This window comes from Myotis daubentonii, chromosome 2 (genome assembly GCF_963259705.1).
Source record: "Myotis daubentonii chromosome 2, mMyoDau2.1, whole genome shotgun sequence".
In the NCBI taxonomy this organism is placed as follows: Eukaryota; Metazoa; Chordata; class Mammalia; order Chiroptera; family Vespertilionidae; genus Myotis; species Myotis daubentonii.
Genome location: NC_081841.1, coordinates 83,079,034 through 83,095,187, shown reverse-complemented (window position 1 = coordinate 83,095,187; position 16,154 = coordinate 83,079,034). Strand labels below are relative to the sequence as shown.

At 38.8% G+C, this 16,154-nt stretch overlaps 1 protein-coding gene across 1 annotated transcript in view; it reads right to left on the bottom strand.

Annotated features, from left to right (window-relative positions):
• LRRIQ1 (leucine rich repeats and IQ motif containing 1) overlaps positions 1-16,154 on the bottom strand; it is a 251,675-nt gene that overhangs the window by 91,843 nt on the left and 143,678 nt on the right. Inside the window, exon 23 of the mRNA XM_059683729.1 lies at positions 7,146-7,251. Within this exon, the coding sequence (XP_059539712.1) occupies positions 7,146-7,251 (106 nt within the window). The remainder of the gene's footprint in view (positions 1-7,145; positions 7,252-16,154) is intronic.

The following is a 16,154-nucleotide window of genomic DNA, read 5'->3' as shown; positions in this document are numbered from 1 at the left end:
TGATGATAGCACCAGACTGAAAATTTTAAAAACTTGATTTTAAAATCAAGCAAAATTGTTCCAGGGTTTGGAGAAGTAAATACTAAAATACTAAAACTTCCTCTCTGAGAAGATTGTTGGGCCAGATCCATTTTCTTGCCGGCTTTTCTAGCTTCTGTCATTGTTCAAAGTAAGAAGTGTAAATTTGGAATTGGCTTTAGGAATAGCAAATTTAAAACTCTGCAGATTAGGGCAGGAAAGTCATAGAATTTATGTATAAATAAAAAGAGAAAGAAATGAAGCCAAAATATGGTGTTTACTTTGGAGCTGTGTGGAGAGCTTTTTATCCATCTGAAAATTAAAACAGGTTTTTGAAAATATGGTCATTATTTATTTACAGTCCAATAGGTACTTATAATGCTAGATAATCATAATTATATTAATAATAATATTAGCTTTGGTAGCAGCTAATATAGGGTACAGATCACATCTTTATCATGTTGGCACTAAACTGTTCTTTAAATTTATATCAATGTGGCCAGTCGGTGTGGCTCAGTGGTTGTGCATTGACCCATGCACTGAGAGGTTAGTGGTTCAATTCCAGGTTAGGGCACATGCCCTGGTTTCAGGCTCAATCAGAGTAGGAAGCGTGCACAAGGCAGCTAATTGATGTTGATGTTTCTCATGGATGTTTCAATCTCACTCTTCCTCTCCCTTACTCTCTCTCTCAAAAGCAATAAAAACATATCTTAAAAATCAAATTAATGTAAGGTGTGAGAAATAACAAAATTGATTAGTCTCTCAGAGTTTTGCCTAATTTAATAATGTCTTTATTCCTTTCTTAAATATTTTGATTCTAAGTTTGTATACACTTCAGGGTTACCTAAAAACCACAGTTCTTCAATTTTTGTTTGATATTTGCTAACTTTTTCTTTTGGATAAAGAAGTTATTCTCATTTCTCTTCAGCCATTTATTCTCTGTATGATCTTGGACAAGTCATTTGTCAAGCTCTTAAAACTAGTTTTCTCATCTGTAAAATGTTGACAGTGATAATACATTTTTCAGAATTTCTAAGAAGATTGAATCAGAGAATTATGTAAAACTCTTAGCATAGTACTTAGCAAGAAATATAATAAACACTATCAATTGCAAAACAATAGAAAAATAAAGCCATACTTTTACAATGAATGTTGCTAACAGTGAAAAATTTTAAGCACTTATTATGTATTTATACTGTGTGTTGCAAGCATTTCACAAGTAGGATCTCATGTAATCCCCAACAACTAAGTATTATTAGCATCCAGTTTTACAGGTGAAAAATAATGCTAATAGATGTTAAATAATGTCCCCAAGTGCGCAAAGTCAATAAACGATGGAATCAAGATTCAAACTGTGCTAAGACTAACTTTAGAGTATACGCTTACATCAATGAAGCTATGTGTCCTCCATACAAGTGATAGCTACAGAAGAGTATGTCAGGGCTCTAAATTAAACATTCAACACTGCCCCACACAAAAATAAACAAAGGAAGGTTGGTGAGAGATCTTCAAGGTAAGGAACAAGACAATGATAAATCAAGAATCAAATTCCAAGGCAAAAATCAGATATTGAAACCAAAGTAGAAATTATGGGTGATAGAGGACAAACTGAGACAGGTACCTGACATTAAAAACTATAAATAAGCAAATAGATCAAGTAAACAAATGTTGACTCTGTAAAGTCCTCAGGCTTTTAATCAAGTATCATAGAACTGACTGATATCTGACACACTGCCTGTATATGAGGTTATCCAGGGAACAGGGATGGTCAAAGGTTCCTCAGCCTTGATTGGGTTAAAGGAAGGTCTAAATCTAGCACCTAGACAAAAATTTTCAACATGGTATGAATATGATAAAATAAAAGGATATTCTGTAAGATAAAGCCTGTTAGGAGGGTATGATTATCTACTTTATAAAATTTAATATTTTATATTCAATATTTCACATTAAAATGTCTCAAACTTAAGCATATATTTTACCCTAGACTAATAGAGTATATCCACCATCCTGTCTGTCCTTTTAGTGATATCCAGAAAAAGTCAACAGTAATAATAAAAATATTTAGTACAACTTATAAGAGGAATTATGAAATCCCCACTTGACAATATTACAAAGTTTAAAAAATGGATTTTTAAATATAGCTAAAAATATCAGACATTATTATAAAAGAAATGAGCATTATAGGAAGAAATAGTCAAATACTATAATCTAATTTCAACAACACCAAAGAAGTTATATGACCATGTGGCCTGCCATTGTGCTGAGATAGTTTTCCATATAGAATCATTCAATCTAACCCTCCAGCAAAATTTAATTCTGGTCTTCCTCATTTAAGGACGGTAAGATGCCCAATTATTAATTCTATTTAAACTTTTTAAGAAAATTAAAAGGCTTCCAATATTATAAAATTAGATTGTGATAATGGTGATGTAACTAAATATATTATGAATTCTACTCATAATGGGTAAATTTTATACTATGAAAATTTTATCTCAATAGACCTGGTTTAAAAATGTGTCCCTACAGGGAGGCCGGTTTCAGTCAGGCTGCTAACATATAAGTTGACTGGCTAAAAATAAAAGTGAGTCAGGAAGGTGGGTGAGGCCAGAGTAGCAGAAAGACAACATGGTTTTCAACCTGGCCAGCAATGATCAAATTATATTTGCCTCACTCTTTCCCCTTGAAAAGGGAGCAGAAATAAACATGCTACTGAGGGGGGAAAAGTTTTGCTACATCCAACAATTTTTGCCAAGCCCATCCCTTTAAAAAAATCTCTTAATGTAACTAGTGGTCACTAGACTATCTGGCACATATATAACCGTCATTCAGTGAGATTAATGAAATGCCAAATGTACTTAACCCTTTGAGTGCCAACCAATATCCTAGGAACTATGCTAAAATTGCCAAAGCATTTTTGCTGATTTTATAGCAGTTTAGGAAAAAAATTATGAATCGCAAGTAAATGAAGTTATATATTCAATATCTTCCATAAAATCATCATCTTCACAGTAAGAATTAACATATTTAGCAATATCATCATCACTTATAAAAGCAGACTTAGAACTGGACACTACAGGAGGAGTGCAGTAGCGCTCCCAGCACTTTTGGCGAAAGACAGGAGGAGCACGATTGTGCTCCCTGGGACTCCAGGGATTGAGGTAGAAAAAAAAACCTAAACACATTTCATTTGGAAATGAAAACAAAAATACACATTGTATCATAGAGTATATGTGGAAATGTTTCATGTTCTATAGTCCTCTTTATCTCTACCATTATTTGAACTATTCTTAGTATCTATATATATAAAAGCCTAATATGCAAAGTGTCCCCTTGGAAGTTCGACCAACCGGGAGTTTGATCGGTCTCTATGACATACACTGACCACCAGGAGGTGGCACAGAAAGAAGAAAGGCCCTGGTTGGCAGCTGGCAGCTGGCAGCTGGCAGCTGCTAGGGACCCCACCCATGCACAAATTTTGTGCACTGGGCCTCTAGTATTTTATATTTGCACAGAAATTAATAAGTATACTATATGCACATATAAACTATTCTTGATAGTTACTTAGCTTCACATTTCATAGGAAAAGAGAAAATACAAAAAAACATGTTAGGATAGATTTCTTTTCTGATTTTTAAGTAGGTGCTAATTTAAAGGGGAAAAAATGCCCAATTATCCTTTTCCCCAGGCATTTCTTTTTTAAAGAAACAACACTCGTATTTAACACACTATATGCGGGAAACGTATTTATACGTTTTACTTATACGTTTTACATTGACTGGTAGTAGAGGGCGGGACACGTATTAATACGTTTTTTATAGACTAGCAGTAGAATGAGTGTAACGTATAAATACATAAACTAAAGTTATCGTAATTTTACTGAATGTTGCCATTTGCACAAAAAAATTAGCAAAAATGGCCCGCGCCACCTGTTAGTGCACGATAAAAACTACCCACAAACAATGTGTTAACAGGTAATATCTGTCGAGTTGGTATTAATTTTAGCAGAATTTCCACTCTTTCTTCTATTGTATCACTTGGGGGGGGGGGGCTTTATTTAGTCTTATTGTTGACAGTATGACAGATGTCCCCATTTCTCCCCCACCTTTGTCCCCCTCCACCTAAGCCTCACCACACTATTATCTGTGTCCATGGGTTATGCATATCTGCATGTAAGTTCCCTGGTTAATCTCTTCCCATCTCCCTCCTACTCCCCTCCTTTTGGGATCTGTCAGTCTGTTCCATGCATCTATGCCTCTAGACCTATTTTGCTCATCAGTATCAAAAGATACCTTGAAACAAATGAAAACGAACACACAATAACTCCAAATCTATGGGACACAAGAGAGAGTAATCCTGAGAAAGAAGTTCATAGCATAACAGGCCTATCTCAAGATATAAAAATCTTGCCCAGCAGGTATGGTTCAGTGGACTGAGCATTGTCCTATCCACCAAGAGGTCACTGGCTCCATTCCAGATCAGGGCACATGCCTAGGTTGTGGGCATGATCTCCAGTAGGGAGTGTGCCCAGAGGCTGACGATCAATTTCTTTCTCATTGGTGTTTATATATATCTCTCTCCCTCTTCCTACCACTCTCTTTAAAATATCAATAAAAACATACTTTTAAAAAATATATAGGAGAACCAAGATGACGGCATAAGGTACAAACCTGTATGTGCTGCCCCCCACAACAACATTAAAACCACAACTATAAGACAAAACAGCTATCATCCAGAACCACGGGAAAGCTGACCGAGTGGAAGTTCTACAACTAGAAGGAAAGAAAAAAGCGCATTGAGACCGAGTAGGAGGGGAGAGGCGCCAAGAACAGAGGTACGGAGGCATGCGCGAGGCTGCTGACCTGGGTGCGTGGTTTTTTTCAATCGGAAGGGGACAAGCTCTCTAACGCACTGAACTCATTTACAGCGAGACGCTGGGGTCCCAGGCTCCTACAGGGACTGTCTTGCAGTGGGTTGGAAAGCGAGGGAGACTTTCTCACAGAGCTGCTTGCAGGGATCATTGTTGCTGTGGGGGCGCATGGCATTCGGGGAGTAGGGGAGTCGGAGTTGCGGGGTCCCTGATGACGCCATTGCTGTTTGCTCCGCCCTGGGGACTCTCTGAGACCCCACCCCACTCAATTTACATCCCCTCCCAAGCTGTGCTTGGTGGCACAAAGGAGGCACCTGCGTTTTTGCAGTCTAACAAACTGCAGTGAATCAGAGAGCTCCAAAACTTCCAAACACCAAACAAAGAGGAGAAATCTGTGATATTGCTATAGCCCCTGCTGGGTGGACCCACACAGTGGTTGACTTGGAGATCCAGGAGCCAGGGTACCCCTGGTCAGATACCAGATTTCAGCTCCTCACATCCATAAGGGACACACTCAAGAGGCAGACTCAGTGAGCACCAAAGCCCCACTGAAGCAAGCCCTGCCCCATAAGGGTGTCTCCAGCACAGCTCTTCTTATATACACAGTGAGTCCTCGCAGTCAGCCAAAAATGTGAAGATAAAGAAACATGTCACAAATGACAGAAATGGAGGAAAGCAAACTAATGGAGGACATAGAGTTCAGAGCCACAGTTATAAGGTTACTCAAGAATCTTCTACGAACCTCCTAGGAACTTAGTGAGACCTTCAAGGATCTTAATGAGAATGCCAAAAAAAGGAAAAGGACCAGTCAGAAATTAAACATACACTGACTGAAATAAAGAATAATATACAGAGATCCAACAGCAGACAAGAGGATCCCAAGAATCAAGTCAAAGATCTGAAATATGAAGAAGCAAAAAAACACCCATCTGGAAAAGCAAAAGGAAAAAAGAATCCAAAAATATGACGATAGTGTAAGGAGCCTCTGGGACAACTTCAAACGTACCAACATCCGAATTATCGGGGTGCCAGAAGAAGAGAGAGAGCAAGATACTGAAAGCATATTTGAAGAAATAATGACAGAAAATTTCCCCTACCTGATGAAAGAAATAGACTTACAGGTCCAGGAAGCACAGAGAACCCCAACCAAAAGGAATCCAAAGAGGATCACACCAAGACACATCATAATTAAAATGCCAGGGGCTAAAGACAAAGAGAGAATCTTAAAAGCAGCAAGAGAAAAACAGTTAGTTACCTACAAGGGAGTACCCATACGATTGTCAGCTGATTTCTCAACAGAAACTATGCAGGCCAGAAGGGAGTGGCAAGAAAATTATAGGCCAATATCTTTGATGAATATAGATGCTAAAATCCTCAACAAAAATTAGCAAATCAGATTCAGCAATACATTAAAAAGATCATACACTATGACCAAGTGCAAGAGATGCAATTCCAGGGATATGAGCTGGTAGAATGTTCGAAAACCAATAAATGTGATACATCACATAAACTAAATGAAGGATGAAAATCACATGATCAATTAACACAGGAAAAACATTCAACAAAATCCAGCACCCATTTTTTATAAAAACACTCATCAAAGTGGGAATAGTGGCCATACATAATAAAGGCCACAGATGACAAACCTACAGTCAACATCATACTCAATGGGCAAAAACTAAGTGTTTCCCTTAACAGGAACAAGAAAATAAGGATTTCCACTGCTACTCTTTCTTTTAAAATAGTGAATGGTGAAGTTAAAATTGTAATAAGAAAATGAACCTTTTCTAAAAGTGAAGCCTTATTTTATATTGAAAACACATTTTAATTCCATTAAATTCCAGATTTTAATTTTAAATATTTAATACAGTTTGTGTATATAGGTAGTAAATTAAATATATTAGAATATCATTTCAATATTTGATCACTTCCATTGACATAGGCTAATATTATCTGTCATTATAAAATTTAAATTATATAGTAAAACTAATCATAGAGCATTATAAGACTTTCACAAAAAATAGAAGGAATTCAAATTTATGAAAGCATTGATATAAATACTAAAATACTATGCTAATTAATCAATACACTAAATTCATATTTTAGCTCTATGAACCATATTTTTAATGTTATTTAGTTATATCTAATGTATAATTTTTCATATATGTCCTTTAGTACTATTGAGGATTTTAAAAATTTGTTTTAAATACACATTTTAATCTATATATTTTTTACCTTTCTATGAATCTGTGATTAAAACATACCTTCAAAGTAACCAAGTCTCTTGGGTTGTAGTTTCTTTGGTGGTTGTGTAGCAGAAACTTTATTTTCATTGTTTTTGAATAATGCTAGGCGCACTGTGGCATCTGGACAAAATAGGAAGGTAAGAAGAAGGTCAGCCGTAGATCATTCCTTCTCTGAAATAGCTATATATTTTTTATGATAATATTAAAAATGATACCTGCTCTATAAAACTACGTGAAAATGATGATATTATTTTTTAAAGACTCATAATATGAAAAGGTAATCAGCCTGATAACCACTAATGAAATTGAAGCAGTAATCAAAACACTCCAGCAAACAAAAGTCTTGGACTGGATGGCCTCACAAGTAAATTTTACCGAACATTCAAAGAACTAACGCCAATCCTCCTCGAACTATTCCAAAAAATTCAAGAAGGAAGATTTTCAAGCTACTATTGGTTATCTGATTAAACACATAGCTACTATTTAATACAAAAAGCAGAAACACTAATAATGTGAACAAATTTTACATCTAAAATTTTCAGTTATGGCATCATCCTTTTATTTGGGGAGTTGCTTCACTGTTTATTATTTTAGCTCCTTATTTAAATTCCTAATATTTCTGCTGCAATAAAGTACAATTTCCATAAATACATAATAGGTAAAAGCTATTATTTTAGGAAATATCAAATCCTATTTTTTATCCTCTAAACTATGATCAACTGGGCTAGATGAGATGGACGGAAGATAACTAATGGGATGAAGAACAGATATAAAATGATTATTCATTAATTTTACAGATAAATCAAAAGTTTCTTTATTGCCCTAATTTATTGCATTTTACATAACAAAAATGTAAAAATCCTATATATTTTTATACCCAAGATAATTCTAAATCTAGTAACTTAATAAGATAAATAGGATAATTGTAAACGTAGGGCCCTATATATTTCTTTTTATTTGAATGAATGGTTCTATAGAATGTAAAATTGGGGATTTGGTAAGTTAAAATAAGACAAAAGATTTTTGCTTGTTGATGAACTGTAAGAAAAGAAAAATATAGTAAGTAATAGGAAATAGAATAAAGAGTGGAAATTTTTACATTAAAGTAGGTTAACTTAGTTGTACACCTGAAACTAATAAAATAGTGTATGTCAATTATATAGGGTGTCCCGAAATTCACGCAAGATTTGCAATTCAATTCAATTGAATAAAAACAAATAATATATTGTAGGTTAGAATTAAACCACAATTTAGTTCAATGTACATTTCTTAGTAACTCACATCATCTTGCGGGGGTTGGAGAAGGCAATGGGGGGAAAAAAGGGACATATGTAATTTTTTCAACAATAAAGATTTATTTAAAAATAATGTTTGATTAATACCTAGTATAATAGAATTAAATATACTAGATGGAAAAATAAGATTTTAAACATTATAAACCCCAAAATACATATCTTCATGAAATGCTAAGACAGCATGTGTTTTGGAGTATAAATCTGAAAAACAGTATCTTCAGAGTTATTCTCTAGCATGAGCAAACTGAAGGTTTCCACAATCTACACTAATAAAAGAGAAACATGGTAATTGGCGTACGACCGCTACCCTTTTCATTGGCTAATCAGTGAGATATGCAAATTAACTGTAAGCCAAGATGGCGGCCGGCAGCCAGGCAGCTTGAAACTAACATGAGGCTTGCTTGCCTCAGTGACGGAGGAAACCAACGTTCCCAGCCTGCGACTGCAGGCCTCTGAGCCTGCAGTTTCAAACATTGTAACAAATACAGCCGGACTTCAGCCAGCAGGATCGCAACATTGTATGCAAAGGCCAGAAACCTACTTTCAGGAGCAGAGGCCTAAGAGCTGGAGCCAAGCCTCAAGCTAAAGCAGGACCAGAATAAAAAAAAAAAAAAAAAAAGGAAAAAAGGAGCGTTTGGGAGTTCAGTCACCCCCAGCCTGAAAACAGCCCTCAGCCTCTCACCCAGGTTGGCCAGGCACCCCAGTGGGGACCCCCACCCTGATCCAGGACACCCTTCAGGGCAAACGAGCTGGCACCCACCCATGCACCAGGCCTCTATCCTACATAGTAAAAGGGTAATATGCCTCCCAGCACAGGGATCAGCGGAGCCGAGAGGCCTCCCGGCACCGGGATCAGCATGACAGGTGCAGCGCCAAAACACCCTGATCGGCCCTGCTCTGTGGGTGATAGAGGGTGGCGCCCCAACCCTCCCCCGCCCCCCCACGGGCCCTGCTCTGTGTGTGATGGCGTAGAGCCATAACCTCCCCATCGGCCCTGCCCTGAGTGTGAGAGTGGCGGCGCCCCAAACCCCTGATCGGCCCTGCTCTGTGGGTGATAGAGGGCGGCGCCCCAACCCACTGATCTGCCCTGCTCTGTGTGTGACAGGGGACGGTGCCCCAACTCCCCTATCGGACCTACTCTGTGAGTGATAGGGGGGAGCTCCTCAACCCCCTGATGGGCCCTGCTCTGTGTGTGACAGGGTACGGAGCCCCAACCCCCTGATGGGCCCTGCTCTGTGCGTGACAGGGGGTCATGCCGCAACCTCCCCATCGACCCTGCCTTGAGTGTGACAGTGGGTGGTGCCCCAACCCTCCAATCAGCCCTGCTCTGAGCCTGACCAGGGGCTGCACCTAGGGATTGGGCCTGCCCTCTGCCACCCGGGAGCAGGACTAAGCCAGCAGGTCGTTATCTCCTGAGGTGTCCCAGACTGCTAGAGGGCACAGGCCGGGCTGAGGAACCCCCCTTCCCCCGAGTGCACAAATTTTTGGGCACCGGGCCTCTAGTTCCTCTAATAATAATTTATCTTTAATAAGCATAATTTATATACTTCACAGATATTATATTTCATAATATTAGGGAAAAATTGGTCAATATTTGGGCACATCTCATAATTATTAGTGACATGAATTATTATGAGTTGGGTTCTTTATATATTCAATAAAAACCATCAAAAAGAACAATAAAAATCCTGCATGTATATATTAAAATATATTTAACTAGGGGACCGGTGCACGAAATTCGTGCACTGGGTGTGTGTGTGGGGGGGGTGTCCCTCAGCCCAGCCTGTCCCCTCTCACATACTGGAAGCCCTCAGGCGTTGACCCCCATCACCCTCCAATCGCAGGATCAGCCGCAGCCCAGGCCTGACGCCTCTGGCTCAGGCATCAGGCCTGGCAAGGGACCCCCAGACCCCTCCGATTGCTGGCTCTGCCCCTTGCCCAGGCCTGATGCCTCAGCCAGAGGCGTAGACCCCCACCACCCTCTGATCACCTGATCGGCCCCTTGCCCAGGCCTAACACCTCCGCCAGAGGTGTCAGGCTTGGACAGGGGACCCCCATCTCCCCCCGATCACTGGCTCTGGCCCCCGCCCAGGCCTGAGGCCTCTGACCCAGGAATCATGCCTGGGCAGGGGACCCCCATCTCCCTCTGATCGCTTGCTCCACCCCCCGCCCAAGCCTGACGCCGCTGACCCAGGCTTCAGGCCTGGGCAAGGGGACCATCATATCCCCCCAATCCCCGGCTCCACCCCCCGCCCAGGCCTGATGCCTCGGCCAGAGGAGTTGACCCTCATCACCCTCCGATCACCAATCACCGGATCGGCCCCTTGACCAGGCCTGAGGCCTCCGGCAGAGGTGTCAGGCCTGAGCAAGGGACCCCCAGCTCCCCGCGGTTGCAGGCTCCGCCCCTGCCCAGGCCTAATGCCTCTGGCCTAGGCGTCCGGCTCGGGCAGCAGGGACCCGCAGCTGCAGCGGCCCCGCGATCGTGGGCTCCACTTTAGGCCCAGGCAAGGGACCCCTAGCTCCCGGGACTGCCAGCTTCGACCATGTCCAGCTCCCATCGCTGGCTCCACCCCTACTTCCTGCTATCACTGGCCAGGGCGGCAAAGGTGCCTGATTCTCGGATCATGGCAGGGGGGCAGCTCTTAGCTCCCCCCTGGGTTTCCGACCACTGTCAGTGGCAGGGGGCTTCTTCCTGCTTTCCCTTCCGCCTCCCTGCATTGTGCCTACATATGCAAATTAACCGCCATCTTGTTGGCAGTTAACTGCCAATCTTAGTTGGCAGTTAATTTGCATATAGCCCTGATTAGCCAATGAAAAGGGTATCGTCGTACGCCAATTACCATTTTTCTCTTTTATTAGTGTAGATAGAATGAGTATTATATATCATTTAAGTTATTTACAGAAAAACATAATGGCATGCCAAAGGAACATTAGTCATTCGGGCAGACAGATTACCATGGGCTTACATACCTGTAATGACACCTTATTATAACCTGCTGATCTTTCCTCACATTGTTCTGTCTGTCTTGCCTTTCCATTTGAATATGTATTTGCTCAGGCAAAGGCATTACAATTCAACAGACCTGGGTTAGATTCAAGCTCAAACTTACACTAATTCTATGACTGGTAAAAATGCTCTCACCCTCTGCCTCCTCTGTCCAATAGAAAAAATTTTGGTTTTGAAGTATTACTGTGAGATTTAATGAGATCATGTGTGTAAAGCATCAAAACTTGTGTCTATATAAGTTTAGGTGCTCAACTAATGTAAGCATATAATAACAACATAAGTAATAGTAATATTTCCAATTTTTATATTCTTTTAAACGATGAATCCTTCATATAATGTGGGATATATTGAAAAAAGTTTGATGGATCTATAATTGATTTCATTTTATTCAACATAGCACATAGAATAAAACCTATTGATCTTTTATAAGTACTTTGGTACTCCCTTGGGCAAATAACAATTTTTTTCTGTGACTTGATTTCTTCATATGTAAGACATAGATAACAATAACACTTTCCTCACACTATTATCAAGATTAAATAAGCGAATATACACAAATTATTTAACAGTTGTCTAGCTCTATTTACTCAGTAAGATAATTTTATGCATCAAAAGCACATAAAGAGTGCTACATTTTTAGTATTTTATTTCAAAACATTCTTATTTTACCATCTTAAATTGATTTAAAACTTAAATTAATTCAAATTTCAAAGGGATAATAATAAAGAAAAACATAGTAATTCTGGGCGGGGAAAAAATCACTTAATTTTGATAATCCCTGCAAATACCACTGTGAACAAGACACTATTCTTACCCTCAAAAACTACATAATCGAGTAAAAAAGCTTAGACATAAGGATATTGCAAAGAGTACAGCTTTGACATCTTTTCTTGCATTGTAAAGTCGGGTTTATACTTTTAAATTGATTCTTCTGATATCATCAATAGCATGTCTGTCCTTTTTTTAAAGTCTTTATAGCTCCCAGTATGACTTGCCCAGTATCTGGGAAATAGGTTTTAATACATCTTAATAAAATATTTAAAGAAACCCATAAGTAAACTGAGTTTCTAATTTGCATGTGGCACTGTACTTGAAACTTTTTCTCCATTATCTCATTTAAACAACATAATTTTATTTAGACATTAGAATATACTAAAAATCATTTCCTTCCCTGTGGAATCCCATTTTAGTTTCTATAATCTTGACCTTAGCTCATTGATTATCCTCACTAACTTCATACTGAAAATCTGATTATTATCTATTTTCTTTATGTGCCAAGAACAATAGTGTTGTAAAATAAGTTTTATGTTAAGACTGAAAGACTAACTATATTTCATCATCTTATAAGGAGTAATATTTACTAATTTAAATTTGCCTTCCCAAATATAAATATGCACTTAAATGACTATACTACCCGACACATACAATCATACACATAATCAAAGTCAAATATATTTAGTGACTTTTATCTAACTTATTTCTGATTTTATTAACAGTTATTTATTGAACATCTACCATATACCAGGCAGGGTATTAGGTTCTGGGTATTCAGTGTGGAACAAATCGAGTCTTGGCATCAAGGACATTACTATTAAAATGAGTTTTATCATCATTTTGTGTATATAAGAAAGTAAGATTTGATAAAATTCTTATAAATTTGTTGAAAATCACTGAGGCAAACAGAACATTCAATAAACTTCGTTTTACCACAGTTTTGTCTATACTATTCCCCTTTCATACTTCCCCTTTAACATTTATTAGTTGCCTTATCATTTTACAACCTGATCTCTTTGCTATAGCCAATGAGCTGCTTAATTCATATGTAAAAAATTAGCCTGTCTTATTTTCTAGCAGGCTTAATGTTACCAACACAGTCTCAAGCTATTTTCTTTATTGAAATAAAATCACTAACTATTGGAATGGTTAGCATGTACTTAACACTGTACTAGGTGTTACAAATAGATGCAAAATGATACTTATCCCTACTTGTGGCTCTATATTTATAACTAAACTAGAGGCCCGATGCACGAAATTCGTGCAAGAGTAGGCCTCCCTTCACCTGGCTGCCGGCAACGGCTTCCCTCTGCCACCTGGGATCCGGGCTTCTCTCTGGCCCCCGGTTTCATCCAGAAGGATGTCCGGAATGACATCTGGTCTAATTAGCATATTACCCTTTTATTATTATAGATTAACTTTGTTTGCTCCAGCCTGCTCTTTCTTTTCTCTAATTATAAAATTCAAAATGCATAAGCATGATAAATGTTGGAAAACATTATGTCTTCAGCCTTATGTCCATAGCCCTTAAGCTTCTCACCATCTGTTCTTCACCAAAATCCCTATGCCCAGGATTCATCCTCTCTGAGGAGTGGTCCACGTCAAAGCCAGTCACTCACTTTCTTTCCCCACTTGGCTCATCTCATTCTTGCTACCAATTATACTCACTACCTTTAGGTTATTGACCCTCATCTATATTAAGAAAAGGGTAATATGCTAATTAGACTGGGAGACCTTACAGGAGACCTTCCAGAACATCCTTCTGGACAAAGCCATGGCGGCGGGGCTCAGGCAGAGGCTGGCGGGGGGAGGAGGGGGAGCAGTTGGGGGAAAGCAGGCCGGCAGGGAAGGGCAATTGGGGGTGATCAGGCTGGCAGGGGGGAGGCTATCAGGCCAGCAGGCAGAGTGGTTAGGGGTGATCAGGCAGGCAGGCAGGTGAGCAGTTAGGAGCCAGCAGTCCCGGATTGCGAGAGGGATGTCCGACTGCCGGTTTAGGCCCAATCTCTGGAGGATTGGGCCTAAACCGACAGTCGGACATCCCCTGGGGGGTCTCAGATTGGAGAAGGTGCAGGCAGGGCTGTGGGACACCCCCCCATGCATGAATTTCGTGCACCAGGCCACTAGTGTATTCAATAAACCAGCAACTCTCACCTTGCACATAATGTGTTTGACTACAGTACCAAACTCTAAAGTTCCCTAGGTATCTGTTAGTTCCCAGGGCAGATCACCACATGCTGACATTCTGTGCATAAGGCAACAGTAAAAACAAAAACACAAACATATAAAACCCCACAAAAACAAGACTAGTCATAACTGGTTTGTGCTTATGTCCATCATGAGGGAAATATCAACGACTTCCTAGGAATAACAATAATCAGAACCCAAACCCAACCTGAGTAAAAACAATCATGGTAACTTCTCACAATTTTGTATATTCTCCTGTGGCTTCCCGTCAATTTCCCTGGCCTTGCCCCTCCTCCTCCTGCTTCTACTCTTTAAAGCAAATGGGCTCATTTATCACAATAGAAGTCATCAATACTGAGTCTCCCCTGATGGCTGCCCACACTGTGTTTCCTCTGCCCCTTGCTTCTTCATTAATCAGTGTTCTCAGTGGTATTATTACTCTACCTGCAACTTTCTTTAAATAATTGACCCCGTGCCTTTTGCCCTATTCTCACTCTCATCATAAATCAAATATTATTGTCTCATATATCCCTTGGCTAATAAATATATGTAAAAGATATAAAAAGAAAATATTATTAAGTGCTTGCTAAGAGCAACTTGCTCTAAGGTTTTTCATAGCAGAAAGTTGAATTAAAGCTTCCATTCTCCATGCATTTATGCTTCACGTCCTTGAAAAATATGGCTGTGTTAGATTTAGGATGTAACTGGTTCAATTTAATAAAGGTTCCTATTCTCTGAAGCCCCACCTGCCACCGTCCCTACCCCCACAACAGCTGGTTAGTCTCTAGTAGTTTTAAGGAAAATGTTGCCCTCTGGTGGCTTGAAAATTTCAAGTTGTCCATATAAGATATATCTCCATTTATATTTGAAAAGTATTAGTAAATTTTTAAGTTCCATCAGAATTTAAATATTTAAAATATTATTTTAAGTTTTCAGTGAGTAGAATTTTTAAATTATGGTCATTATTTTCATCATAGTCAAATAAATAAATAGCATATCACAGACTAATTAAATTTTAAAACTGAAAAAGTACTAGAAAATGCTTTAGTCTGTAAAGAAGAAGACCCAATAACAGTGTTAAATAATTTGCTCACAGAAACAAAATGACATAAGTGCTATATCATCATCTGGTAGAATTTTAAAGCATCATAGTGGAGAAGGGCCCACTGATACTCTTTTTCTCTGTTAATCTTACTTTGAATATTCCTATGATGTGTACCTGTTGTGAGGGAGGAGTAGAGAAACAGAAAGAGGAGAATTTATGGTTATCGTTAAGTTTTACATTTCAGAACTCAATTTTTAAAAGGCCTTTTATTTCATCAATCTAATAGTATTTTGGTAAAGCAAAAGCTTAACAGGTAGATACAGAACCTCACACAGTAATAAGAATGCAATTGGTTTTATAGTCATGTAATTAGAGTAAAAATCCCAATAAAAATTACACAACTGCCATTTTGGATTTTTACCTAACAGGCCATGCTTAATGACCACTATTAAAATGTTAAATTTAAGATGTAGTTGTTAACTTGGATGTCTAATTGTACTTTTTTGTTTGTTACCCTACCATGCCCCCTTGTGACAGATAAAAAGAGGTTTAATTTTTGCCTGATAATAATTATGTCTAATCTTTGGCCATTAAAGCAATTATTTTGATGTATTAGCATATATTCGTTATTCAAACTTTTGCTAAAACATATTATTTACTATGCTCCACCTAAAAAACAATTGCTCAGTTATAAGAATTAGTAAGAAAAATCTATATA